The 14438-nt window shown below is 49.6% G+C and overlaps 1 gene segment (V, D, J or C); it reads right to left on the bottom strand.

The window, feature by feature from the left end:
* Nucleotides 1–11077: 11077 nt before the first annotated feature.
* LOC130283093 (T cell receptor beta variable 12-5-like) lies at nucleotides 11078–13516 on the bottom strand. The segment is given in 2 exon segments: nucleotides 11078–11424; nucleotides 13465–13516. Coding segments are annotated over 2 exon segments (399 nt in total).
* Nucleotides 13517–14438: the final 922 nt, after the last annotated feature.

The following is a 14438-nucleotide window of genomic DNA, read 5'->3' as shown; positions in this document are numbered from 1 at the left end:
TTATAAATAACAGTCTTTAGGGACTAGAATATTTATTTCAGTGTTTAGTTTCCATTCAAATTTAACTTTTTTATAATTTTTTTTTTTGTTACAATATTTTGGGATATATATACAGTGACCCCTCGACCTACGATGGCCCCGACATACGATAATTTCAGCATGCGATGGCCTCTCAGAGGCAGCATCAACATACGATGCTTTTGTATGTCGGGGCCATCGCATAAACGGCTATCCGCCAGCGCAGACTGCTTCAGCTGCCCCCGGATAGACATTTACGGTGCCCCGTGTGGTCCGCTCACGATCACTTACCTGTCCTCGGGGCTCCGGCGCGTCCTCTTTGGGATCCCCTGCATCGTCGGCGCTCTCCATCGTCGTCATCACGTCACTGCACACGCTGTTCCGTCATCCAAAAGGAGCGGCGTGCGTAACGACGTGATGGCGGCGACGGAGAACGAGGATGCCGGGGAAGCAGAGGCCTCTCCGGAGCCTCGGGGACACCCCGGGGACAGCGATGGAAGGCGACATCCAGGGCAGCGGTGACGGTCCGGAGCAGCGGGGACACGTGAGTATAACCTCCAATACCAGTGGTCTTCAACCTGCGGAGCTCCAGATGTTGCAAAACTACAACTCCCAGCATGCCCGGACAGCCGTTGGCTGTCCGGGCATGCTGGGTGTTGTAGTTTTGCAACATCTGGAGCTCCGCAGGTTGTAGACCACTGTCCTATACTTTACATTGCACGGATCCCTCAACATACGATGGTTTCAACAAACGATGGTCCATTTGGAACAGATTACCATCATATGTTGAGGGACCACTGTATTAGGTGGTTGTGCTGGCTATTTTTTCTTTTTGCTTGTTTATATATATATATATATATATATATATATATATATATATTGACACAGATTATTGTTTCCTCAACATTTAGTGTTGTTAGATCTCGTAGTCCGATGTTACTATGGTTACTGAAGCGCAATTACAAGCTTTAAACTTTTATTGACAAATACTATACATCAATCTAACGCAAAATGTCAGCGTTTGGCCCTGGCCCTGCTGGGTATGAACTTCTGGCTCAAATCCTGACCGGGGACCTCCCGTTCTCACCACTGTGCACAGTTTATCACTATTTCAGGATTGACCACAGGTTCTCAATGGGGGTTGAAATCTGGGGAGTTTCCTGACCATGAACCCAACATTTCTGCGAATATGACAATAGCGAAAAGAAGAATAGAATGGATGAAGCAGTAACAGCGCTACTTGTCTGTTCCCCTCGTCATCCTGAGTCCCCCACAATTTATCTTTTTTCATTTCGCCCATTATTTCTTGAGTTATGTCTTTATAAAGTCTGCTCACTGCCTGTGAGCCTTTTCTGCTGCAGGGGTTCGCTCCCCCCGGCATGATTGACAGGCAGGGAGTGAGAGATATTCGGCACCGCACTCATGTCCCACCCCACCATTATTTCCGGAGTTCGGACTTGTGCCAGACCGGCACAAGTCCGAGGGCTATGCAGGGCCTGCTGAAAGCTACAGAACAGAGACCCCTAGTGGCCACTAGAGACCCCTAGTGGTCAAAAAAACTGATGGAAATATTGATTTTTTTTAATGCAGATATATGGCAAATAGGCATAACAGTACATAAGGAATAACATGGCAAACGTTTTGCTTGATGACAGGTACGCTTTAACAAGTTATAACCCCGTCATTGCCAGGAAGCCTTTGACTGTTTGGGAATGATGAAGGTTTTAGTATAGCAAAAAGGAGCCTCCAGCTGTTTCTAAACTACAGCCCCTTATCATTCCCAGACAAACCAAGGCTCTCTGGGAATAATGGAGGTTGAATTTTGGCAACAATGAGCCTTCAGTTAAATTACAAGTCGCTGGAGGCTGTAGTTTAGCAACAGCTGGAGGCTCCCTGTTTGAGAACACACTGCTTAATAGGCATTCTCCCAGGGAAGAGTGTCCTAAACTACTTACCCATTTTTTGTGTTTTTATTTTCTTCATTTCAGATTGGTGTATGCAGAAGACAATGTCGGATGCAAAGACTACATCAGCAAGGTTGTAGTTAAGCAACAGGGAGCCTCCATCTGTTACTAAACTACAAGTCCCATCATTCCAAGACAGTCCAAGGCTGTCTGATGGAGATGGGGGTGATTGAGCCTCTAGCTTAATCACATGTTGCTGTAGGCTCATTGTTGCTAAACTACAACTCCAATCTTCCCCACACAGCCAAGGGCTGTCTAGGAATGATAGGGTTGTAGTTAAGTAACAGCTGGAGGCTCCCTGTCTGAGAACACACTGCTTTATATATACTAACCGATTTTTTATGTTTTTATTTTGATTTCAGGTCAATGTATGCAGAGGACTACATGGGATTTGAGGACTACGTCAATGACCAGTGTTTATTTTTTTTTATTTTTTTTGGCTCTCTGGGAATGATGGGGGTTGTAGTTTAGCAATGGCTGGAGGTTCTGTATTTTGGTACACAATGGCAGAAAGGGTTTGTTCACATTATACATAGTAGCAGACCCCCCATTCCTCTGGTTCTGCACACTCTCGCCCTCCCCCTGTGTAATATATAGTAGGAGACCCCCATCGCTCGGTTCTGCACACTCTCGCCCTCCCCCTGTGTAGTATATAGTAGCAGACCCCCATCGTTCGGTTCTGCACACTCTCGCCCTCCCCCTGTAGTATATAGTAGCAGACCCCCATCGCTCGGTTCTGCACACTCTCGCCCTCCCCCTGTGTAATATATAGTAGGAGACCCCCATCACTCGGTTCTGCACACTCTCGCCCTCCCCCTGTGTAGTATATAGTAGCAGACCCCCATCGTTCGGTTCTGCACACTCTCGCCCTCCCCCTGTAGTATATAGTAGCAGACCCCCATCGCTCGGTTCTGCACACTCTCGCCCTCCCCCTGTGTAATATATAGTAGGAGACCCCCATCACTCGGTTCTGCACACTCTCGCCCTCCCCCTGTGTAGTATATAGTAGCAGACCCCCATCGCTCGGTTCTGTACACTCTCGCCCTCCCCCTGTGCAGTATATAGTAGCAGACCCCCATCGCTCAGTTCTGCACACTCTCGCCCTCCCTCTGTCTAGTATATAGTAGCAGACCTCCATCGCTCGGTTCTGCACACTCTCACCCTTTCCCTGTGTAGTATATAGTAGCAGACCCCCCCATCGCTCGGTTCTGCACACTCTCGCCCTCCCCCTGTGTAGTATATAGTAGCAGACCCCCATTGCTCAGTTCTGCACACTCTCGCCCTCCCCCTGTGCAGTATATAGTAGCAGACCCCCATCGCTCAGTATATAGTAGCAGACCCCTCTCGCCCTCCCCCTGTGTAGTATATAGTAGCAGACCCCCATCGCTCAGTTCTGCACACTCTCACGCTCCCCCTGTGTAGTATATAGTAGCAGGCCCCCATCGCTCGGTTCTGCCCACTCTCTGCCTCCCCCTGTGTAGTATATAGTAGCAGACCCCCATCGTTCGGTTCTGCACACTCTCGCCCTCCCCCTGTGTAGTATATAGTAGCAGACCCCCATCGTTCGGTTCTGCACACTCTCCCCCTCCCCCTGTGTAGTATGTAGTAGCAGACCCCCATCGCTCGGTTCTGCACACTCTCACCCTCCCCCTGTGTAGTATATAGTAGCAGGCCCCCATCGCTCGGTTCTGCCCACTCTCTCCCTCCCCCTGTGTAGTATATAGTAGCAGACCCCCATTGCTCGGTTCTGCACACTCTCGCCCTCCCCCTGTGTAGTATATAGTAGCAGACCCCCATCGTTCGGTTCTGCACACTCTCGCCCTCCCCCTGTAGTATATAGTAGCAGACCCCCATCGCTCGGTTCTGCACACTCTCGCCCTCCCCCTGTGTAATATATAGTAGGAGACCCCCATCACTCGGTTCTGCACACTCTCGCCCTCCCCCTGTGTAGTATATAGTAGCAGACCCCCATCGCTCGGTTCTGTACACTCTCGCCCTCCCCCTGTGCAGTATATAGTAGCAGACCCCCATCGCTCAGTTCTGCACACTCTCGCCCTCCCTCTGTCTAGTATATAGTAGCAGACCCCCATCGCTCGGTTCTGCACACTCTCACCCTTTCCCTGTGTAGTATATAGTAGCAGACCCCCCCATCGCTCGGTTCTGCACACTCTCGCCCTCCCCCTGTGTAGTATATAGTAGCAGACCCCCATTGCTCAGTTCTGCACACTCTCGCCCTCCCCCTGTGCAGTATATAGTAGCAGACCCCCATCGCTCAGTATATAGTAGCAGACCCCTCTCGCCCTCCCCCTGTGTAGTATATAGTAGCAGACCCCCATCGCTCAGTTCTGCACACTCTCACGCTCCCCCTGTGTAGTATATAGTAGCAGGCCCCCATCGCTCGGTTCTGCCCACTCTCTCCCTCCCCCTGTGTAGTATATAGTAGCAGACCCCCATCGTTCGGTTCTGCACACTCTCGCCCTCCCCCTGTGTAGTATATAGTAGCAGACCCCCATCGTTCGGTTCTGCACACTCTCCCCCTCCCCCTGTGTAGTATGTAGTAGCAGACCCCCATCGCTCGGTTCTGCACACTCTCACCCTCCCCCTGTGTAGTATATAGTAGCAGGCCCCCATCGCTCGGTTCTGCCCACTCTCTCCCTCCCCCTGTGTAGTATATAGTAGCAGACCCCCATTGCTCGGTTCTGCACACTCTCGCCCTCCCCCTGTGTAGTATATAGTAGCAGACCCCCATCGCTCGATTCTGCACACTCTCGCCCTCCCCCTGTGTAGTATATAGTAGCAGACCCCCATCATTCGGTTCCGCACACTCTCGTCCTCCCCCTGTGTAGTATATAGTAGCAGACCCCCCTCGCTCGGTTCTGCACACTCTCGCCCTCCCCCTGTGTAGTAAATAGTAGTAGACCCCCATCGCTCTCTTCTGCCCACTCTCTCCCTCCCCCTGTGTAGTATATAGTAGCAGACCCCCCTCGTTCGGTTCTGCACACTCTCTCCCTCCCCCTGTGTAGTTTATAGTAGCAGACCCCCATCGCTCGGTTCTGTACACTCTCGCCCTCCCACTGTGTAGTTTATAGTAGCAGACCCCCCTCGCTCTGTTCTGCACACTCTCGCCCTCCCCCTGTGTAGTATATAGTAGCAGACCCCCATCGTTCGGTTCTGCACACTCTCGCCCTCCCCCTGTGTAGTATATAGTAGCAGACCCCCATCGCTCGGTTCTGCACACTCTTCCCCTCCCCCTGTGTAATATATAGTAGCAGACCCCCATTGCTCGGTTTTGCACACTCTCGCCCTCCCCCTGTGTAGTATATAGTAGCAGACCCCCATCGCTCGGTTCTGCACACTCTCGCCCTCCCCCTGTGTAGTATATAGTAGCAGACCCCCATCGCTCGGTTCTGCACACTCTCGCCCTCCCCCTGTGTAGTATATAGTAGCAGACCCCCATCGTTCGGTTCTGCACACTCTCCCCCTCCCCCTGTGTAGTATATAGTAGCAGACCCCCATCGCTCGGTTCTGCACACTCTCGCCCTCCCCGTGTAGTATATAGTAGCAGACCCCCATCGCTCGGTTCTGCACACTCTCTCCCTCCCCCTGTATAGTATATAGTAGCAGACCCCCTCGCTCGGTTCTGCACACTCTCGCCCTCCCACTGTGTAGTATATAGTAGCAGACCCCCATAGCTAAGTTCTGCACACTCTCGCCCTCCCCCTGTGTAGTATATAGTAGCAGACCCCATCATTCGGTTCTGCACACTCTCGCCCTCCCCCTGTGTAGTATATAGTAGCAGACCCCCATCGCTCGGTTCTGCACACTCTCGCCCTCCCCCTGTGTAGTATATAGTAGCAGACCCCCATCGCTCTGTTCTGCACACTCTCCCCCTCCCTCTGTGTAGTATATAGTAGCAGACCCCCATCGCTCGGTTCTGCACACTCTCGCCCTCCCCCTGTGTAGTATATAGTAGCAGACCCCCATCACTCGGTTCTGCACACTCTCGCCCTCCCCCTGTGTAGTATATAGTAGCAGACCCCCATCTTTCGGTTCTGCACACTCTCTCCCTCCCCCTGTGTAGCATATAGTAGCAGACCCCCATCTTTCGGTTCTGCACACTCTCGCCCTCCCCCTGTGTAGTATATAGTAGCAGACCCCCATCGTTCGGTTCTGCACACTCTCTACCTCCCCCTGTGTAGCATATAGTAGCAGACCCCCATCTTTCGGTTCTGCACACTCTCGCCCTCCCCCTGTGTAGTATATAGTAGCAGACCCCCATCGTTCGGTTCTGCACACTCTCTCCCCCCCCCTTGTCTAGTATATAGTAGCAGACCCCCATCGCTCGGTTCTGCACACTCTCACCCTCCCCCTGTGTAGTATATAGTAGCAGACCCCCATCGTTCGGTTCTGCACACTCTTCCCCCCCCCCTTGTGTAGTATATAGTAGCAGACCCCCATCACTCGGTTCTGCACACTCTCGCCCTCCCCCTGTTTAGTATATAGTAGCAGACCCCCATCGTTCGGTTCTGCACACTCTTCCCCCCCCCTTGTGTAGTATATAGTAGCAGACCCCCATCGCTCGGTTCTGCACACTCTCGCCCTCTCCTGTGTAGTATATAGTAGCAGACCCCCATCGCTCGGTTCTGCACACTCTCGCCCTCCTCCTGTGTAGTATATAGTAGCAGACCCCCATCGCTCGGTTCTGCACACTCTCGCCCTCCCCTGTGTAGTATATAGTAGCAGACCCCCATCGCTCGGTTCTGCACACTCTCGCCCTCCCCCTGTGTAGTATATAGTAGGAGACCCCCATCGCTTGGTTCTGCACACTCTCGCCCTCCCCCTGTGTAGTATATAGTAGCAGACCCCCATCGCTCGGTTCTGCATACTCTCGCCCTCCCCCTGTGTAGTATATAGTAGCAGCCCCCCATCGTTCGGTTCTGCACACTCTCGCCCTCCCCCTCTGTAGTATATAGTAGCAGACCCCCATCGTTTGGTTCTGCACTCTCTCGCCCTCCCCCTGTGTAGTATATAGTAGCAGACCCCCATTGCTCGGTTCTGCACACTCTCGCCTTCCCCCTGTGTAGTATATAGTAGCAGACCCCCATCGCTCGGTTCTGCACACTCTCGCGCTCCCCCTGTGTAGTATATAGTAGCAGACTCCCATCGCTCGGTTCTGCACACTCTCGCCCTCCCCCTGTGTAGTATATAGTAGCAGACCCCCATCGCTCAGTTCTGCACACTCTCGCCCTCCCCCTGTGTAGTATATAGTAGCAGCCCCCCATCGTTCGGTTCTGCACAGTCTCCCCCTCCCCCTGTGTAGTATATAGTAGCAGACCCCCATCATTCGGTTCTGCACACTCCCGCCCTCCCCCTGTGTAGTATATAGTAGCAGACCCCCATCATTCGGTTCTGCACACTCTCACCCTCCCCCTGTGTAGTATATAGTAGCAGACCCCCATCGCTCGGTTCTGCACATTCTCGCCCTCCCCTGTGTAGTATATAGTAGCAGACCCCCATCGCTCGGTTCTGCACATTCTCGCCCTCCCCTGTGTAGTATATAGTAGCAGACCCCCATCGTTCGGTTCTGCACACTCTCTCCCTCCCCCTGTGTAGCATATAGTAGCAGACCCCCATCTTTCGGTTCTGCACACTCTCGCCCTCCCCCTGTGTCGTATATAGTAGCAGACCCCCATCGTTCGGTTCTGCACACTCTCTACCTCCCCCTGTGTAGCATATAGTAGCAGACCCCCATCTTTCGGTTCTGCACACTCTCGCCCTCCCCCTGTGTAGTATATAGTAGCAGACCCCCATCTTTCGGTTCTGCACACTCTCGCCCTCCCCCTGTGTAGTATATAGTAGCAGACCCCCATCGTTCGGTTCTGCACACTCTCTCCCTCCCCCTGTGTAGCATATAGTAGCAGACCCCCATCTTTCGGTTCTGCACACTCTCGCCCTCCCCCTGTGTAGTATATAGTAGCAGACCCCCATCGTTCGGTTCTGCACACTCTCTACCTCCCCCTGTGTAGCATATAGTAGCAGACCCCCATCTTTCGGTTCTGCACACTCTCGCCCTCCCCCTGTGTAGTATATAGTAGCAGACCCCCATCGTTCGGTTCTGCACACTCTCTCCCCCCCCCCTTGTCTAGTATATAGTAGCAGACCCCCATCGCTCGGTTCTGCACACTCTCACCCTCCCCCTGTGTAGTATATAGTAGCAGACCCCCATCGTTCGGTTCTGCACACTCTTCCCCCCCCCCTTTGTGTAGTATATAGTAGCAGACCCCCATCACTCGGTTCTGCACACTCTCGCCCTCCCCCTGTGTAGTATATAGTAGCAGACCCCCATCGTTCGGTTCTGCACACTCTTCCCCCCCCCTTGTGTAGTATATAGTAGCAGACCCCCATCGCTCGGTTCTGCACACTCTCGCCCTCCCCTGTGTAGTATATAGTAGCAGACCCCCATCGCTCGGTTCTGCACACTCTCGCCCTCCTCCTGTGTAGTATATAGTAGCAGACCCCCATCGCTCGGTTCTGCACACTCTCGCCCTCCCCTGTGTAGTATATAGTAGCAGACCCCCATCGCTCGGTTCTGCACACTCTCGCCCTCCCCCTGTGTAGTATATAGTAGGAGACCCCCATCTTTCGGTTCTGCACACTCTCGCCCTCCCCCTGTGTAGTATATAGTAGCAGACCCCCATCGCTCGGTTCTGCATACTCTCGCCCTCCCCCTGTGTAGTATATAGTAGCAGCCCCCCATCGTTCGGTTCTGCACACTCTCGCCCTCCCCCTCTGTAGTATATAGTAGCAGACCCCCATCGTTTGGTTCTGCACTCTCTCGCCCTCCCCCTGTGTAGTATATAGTAGCAGACCCCCATTGCTCGGTTCTGCACACTCTCGCCTTCCCCCTGTGTAGTATATAGTAGCAGACCCCCATCGCTCGGTTCTGCACACTCTCGCGCTCCCACTGTGTAGTATATAGTAGCAGACTCCCATCGCTCGGTTCTGCACACTCTCGCCCTCCCCCTGTGTAGTATATAGTAGCAGACCCCCATCGCTCAGTTCTGCACACTCTCGCCCTCCCCCTGTGTAGTATATAGTAGCAGCCCCCCATCATTCGGTTCTGCACAGTCTCCCCCTCCCCCTGTGTAGTATATAGTAGCAGACCCCCATCATTCGGTTCTGCACACTCCCGCCCTCCCCCTGTGTAGTATATAGTAGCAGACCCCCATCATTCGGTTCTGCACACTCTCACCCTCCCCCTGTGTAGTATATAGTAGCAGACCCCCATCGCTCGGTTCTGCACATTCTCGCCCTCCCCTGTGTAGTATATAGTAGCAGACCCCCATCGCTCGGTTCTGCACATTCTCGCCCTCCCCTGTGTAGTATATAGTAGCAGACCCCCATCGTTCGGTTCTGCACACTCTCTCCCTCCCCCTGTGTAGCATATAGTAGCAGACCATCATCTTTCGGTTCTGCACACTCTCGCCCTCCCCCTGTGTCGTATATAGTAGCAGACCCCCATCGTTCGGTTCTGCACACTCTCTACCTCCCCCTGTGTAGCATATAGTAGCAGACCCCCATCTTTCGGTTCTGCACACTCTCGCCCTCCCCCTGTGTAGTATATAGTAGCAGACCCCCATCTTTCGGTTCTGCACACTCTCGCCCTCCCCCTGTGTAGTATATAGTAGCAGACCCCCATCGTTCGGTTCTGCACACTCTCTCCCTCCCCCTGTGTAGCATATAGTAGCAGACCCCCATCTTTCGGTTCTGCACACTCTCGCCCTCCCTCTGTGTAGTATATAGTAGCAGACCCCCATCGTTCGGTTCTGCACACTCTCTCCCCCCCCCCTTGTGTAGTATATAGTAGCAGACCCCCATCGCTCGGTTCTGCACACTCTCGCCCTCCCCCTGTGTAGTATATAGTAGCAGACCCCCATCGTTCGGTTCTGCACACTCTTCCCCCCCCCCCCCCCTGTGTAGTATATAGTAGCAGACCCCCATCGCTCGGTTCTGCACACTCTTCCCCCCCCCCCCCCCTGTGTAGTATATAGTAGCAGACCCCCATCGCTCGGTTCTGCACACTCTCGCCCTCCCCCTGTGTCGCTGTGGATGCTGCTCGCACAGTAATACACGGCGCTGTCTGCAGCAGAGACCTCAGAGATATTTAGTATATTCCTCTGAGCACCGTCAGGACTCATAGATATTCTCTGCTCTTTTATCTCCATGGTGGCCGGGTCTGTCTTATATCCGTATCCCAGAAGCTGCAGAGCTCGTCCTCCCGGCTGCCGGTACCAAAACTTGTAATTGTGACTGGGATCATGAGCGCAGAACAGCGACACCTTATACCCCCGAGATGTCAGGATCAGCTGAGGGGTCTGGATCACATCTACAGCCAAACACCCTGAGGACACCAAGAATAGATAAAAACAGCTCTATTATCTATCTATCTATCTATCTATCTATCTATCTATCTATCTCATATCTATCTATCTCATATCTATCTATCTCATATCTATCTCATATCTATCTATCTCATATCTATCTATCTATCTATCTCATATCTATCTATCTATCATATCTATCTGTCTATCTATCTTATATCTATATATCTCATATCTATCTATCTATCTATCTATCTATCTCATATCTATCTATCTCATATCTATCTATCTATCTCACATCTATCTCATATCTATCTATCTCTCTATCTCATATCTATCTCATATCTGTCTATCTATCTCATATCTATCTATCTATCTATCTCATATCTATCTATCTCATATCTATCTATCTCATATCTATCTATCTGTCTATCTATCTCATATCTATCTATCTCATATCTATCTATCTCACATCTATCTCATATCTATCTATCTATCTATCTCATATCTATCTCATATCTATCTATCTATCTATCTCATATCTATCTATTTATCTATCACATGACATGCTGGAATCTGTAGTCCCACAATCCCATATAATACTACAGACTATAATGTTTAGTTCTCCAGGAGAGTTGTGCCAGATGACAAGCTCGGCTCTGCTCCATCAGTTATAAAGAGATGTGTGCTGTGTGCGGTATAGTAGGAGACTCCTCATTGCTCTGGTTCTGCACAGTCTCGCCGTCCTCTTTCCTCGCTGTGGATGCTGCTGGCGCAGTAATAGATGGCGCCGTCCTGGACGGACAGGTGGTAGATGCGCAGGGTGGTCTTCTGAGGAGAATCAGGGACCATCTGCATCTTCTCCTTGGGAAACTCCTTCTCCATATCCGGTTCTCCTGCATTATACGAATACCCAATAATACCAATGGTTCCGTACTTCTTCCGGTACCAGTACTTTGTGATATGGCTGGACTCATCATGGGAGCAGTTCAGGGAGACGTTCTGCCCAATCTTAGCCACCAATAATGGAGGCGTCTGGACCACATCTGCCGACCGGCCGGCTGAGGAGGAAGAGATCAGGCGTCATTTTTCGGAGTCCGCTGCTGCCCTTCTGATCTTCATCTTCAATAACCCACAATGGACACCAAAAACAACTGAAACCGTCCCTACATTTGTCAGATGTAGCAGAGCTGATGTGGTCATTCTGCACAGCTCAAGGTGATGCCCTCATTGTAAATGTTACCAAGGGGCTACAGGTAAACCTCTTCCATTACCATAACATGGACACTTATCAACATGGACACTTATCAACTCAACTGACATGACAAACTTAGCTCTGCTACACTAGTTAGTTCTGCATAAATATAGAGAGGGATTAACACCCATTATCAATACCAAAGAGAGCGACGAATAAAATATGTCAAATATACATCTGCAGAGGGTGAACTACCAAGTCTGATGAATGAAGTAGTAGAGCCGAGTTTGTCATTTGGCACAAGTCCCTGTGATATTATAATGAGCTCTACAGGGGTTTGCAGGTTAACCTACTGCACTGTTTCCCAACCGATGTGCCTCCAGCTGTTTCAAAACTATAACTCCTAGCATGCCCTGACAGTCAAAGGCATGATGGGAGTTGTAGTTTTGCAATAGCAGAAGGCACAGTGATTGGGAAACATGAGCAACTGAATTGACTGATGTTAAAGGGGTACTCCAGGGGAAAACTTTTTTTTTATCAACTGGTGCCAGAAAGTTAAACAGATTTGTAAATAACTTCTATTAAAAAAAATCTCAATCCTTCCAGTACTTATTAGCTGCTGAATACTACAGAGGAAATAATTTTCTTTTTGGGACACAGAGCTCTCTGCTGACATCATTGAGTACAGTGCTCTCTGCTGACACCTCTGTCCATTTAAGGAACTGTCCAGAGCAGCATATGTTTGCTACAAGGATTTTTCTCCTACTCTGGACAGTACTTTAAATGGACAGAGGTGTCAGCAGAGAGCTCTGTGTTCCCAAAAAAAAAAGAATTTCCTTTGTAGTATTCAGCAGCTAATAAGTACTGGAAGGATTAAGATTTTTTTTAATAGAAGTAATTTACAAATCTGTTTAACTTTCTGGCACAAGTTGATTAAGAAAAAAAGTTTGCCACCGGAGTACCCCTTTAAGCAGAGTGCACATTTAGCACTACTTTACGGATACACACACACACATATATATATATATATATATATATATATATATATATATATATATATATGTATATATAGAGAGAGAGAGAAATAGGGATACAATATACCATTCAGCCTTAAGATTATATAGCAGTGGTCTTCAAACTGCGAACCTTCAGCTTTTGCAAAACTACAACTCCCAGCATGCCCGGACAGCCGATGGCTGTCCGGGCATGCTGAGAGTTGTAGTTTTGCTACATGTAGAGGTCCACAGGTTAGAGACCACTATTCTGTAGAAGCAATCATCTTCTGACAATTTCCTACCATAGTAGACAGTAGCAGAGCTGAGTTTGTAATTTTAGCCTTAGCAGAGCTGAGTTTGTAATTTTAGCCTTAGCAGAGCTGAGTTTGTAATTTTAGCCTTAGCAGAGCTGAGTTTGTAATTTTAGCCTTAGCAGAGCTGAGTTTGTAATGTTAGCCTTAGCAGAGCTGAGTTTGTAATGATAGCCTTAGCAGAGCTGAGTTTGTAATTTTAGCCTTAGCAGAGCTGAGTTTGTAATTTTAGCCTTAGCAGAGCTGAGTTTGTAATTTTAGCCTTAGCAGAGCTGAGTTTGTAATATTAGCCTTAGCAGAGCTGAGTTTGTCATTTTAGCCTTAGCAGAGCTGAGTTTGTAATTTTAGCCTTAGGAGAGCTGAGTTTGTAATATTAGCCTTAGCAGAGCTGAGTTTGTAATTTGGCACCATTTTCTATGATATCACAATGGTTTTTTTTAGGAGTTCTCCATAGGATTGTAGGTTAACCTACTGAATTCACTGACATTTCCTATGGCACACACTCAGCTCTGCTTTACCGTTACATATTTATATGCAACATATTGTAAAATCTCCTCTTACAATCAGACAAAATATTGACAAACACACAGAACTCCTTACAATGTAACCCCCAGAGTATCAGGCACAGGCAGCGGATGAGGAGTCCCATCATCTCCAGACTACGGACGCGAGTGATAACCGGAGCAGATGAACGCCCCAGGTAACCCCCCAGGAAGTGACTCTGTAACCCTTTATAATCCGTGTATAGCAATACACTCAGATGAGAAGTAGTAATGTATGTCTGCTCCCCCGCTCAGCACATCCCACACCTCGAATGCTGCCAAAGACCATGATCTGCTAATGTATAATCATTATGTATTTTAGCAGTTATGACTGGTTATTATGGGGTTAATTACACATCAGTCTTCGGAAGTGAAAACACCGACACCTGCTGGTTATACAATGACATTGCAGTTTTATGATTATCATGTTAATGTACCCGTCGATTCAATATCATTTTTACAAATCTGCCTGGTTTTGTTAGATTAACCCTTCAGATGGGTGACAAGGAGATCTTAACACTCTCACTGCTGTTATAGGGCCCCTGAGAGTCCTCTCCATGGCGCATAGCTAGATCTAATTCACTTCAGAGCCCAGGGCCACAGCTGGGCTGCTGCTTGCCAGTAGGACATATATGGTAGCCCTTGGGGGGTGTATGGTGGTGGTGGTGGTATGGTATCGGTATATGAGGGGTTAATATTAACCCTGCCACTCGTGACGCCAGGGTGAGGGGTGGTATTACTGAGGTATAGCTTCGGCCTATCGCCGCCCTTCCCAGAAACGACAGGCGTATGCAGGTAATGACTGAAGGTCCACACTGGAGTTAACCCCTTAAGGACCGGGGGTTTTTTCCGTTTTTGCATTTTCGTTTTTTGCTCCTTGCCTTTAAAAAATCATAACTCTTTCAATTTTGCACCTAAAAATTCATATGATTGCTTATTTTTTGCGCCACCAATTCTACTTTGTAATGACGTCAGTCATTTTGCCCAAAAATCGACGGTGAAACAGAAAAAAAAATCATTGTGCGACAAAAT

This window comes from Hyla sarda, chromosome 7 (assembly GCF_029499605.1).
Source record: "Hyla sarda isolate aHylSar1 chromosome 7, aHylSar1.hap1, whole genome shotgun sequence".
Classification (NCBI taxonomy): Eukaryota; Metazoa; Chordata; class Amphibia; order Anura; family Hylidae; genus Hyla; species Hyla sarda.
This window is presented reverse-complemented; position numbering and strand designations above follow the sequence as displayed.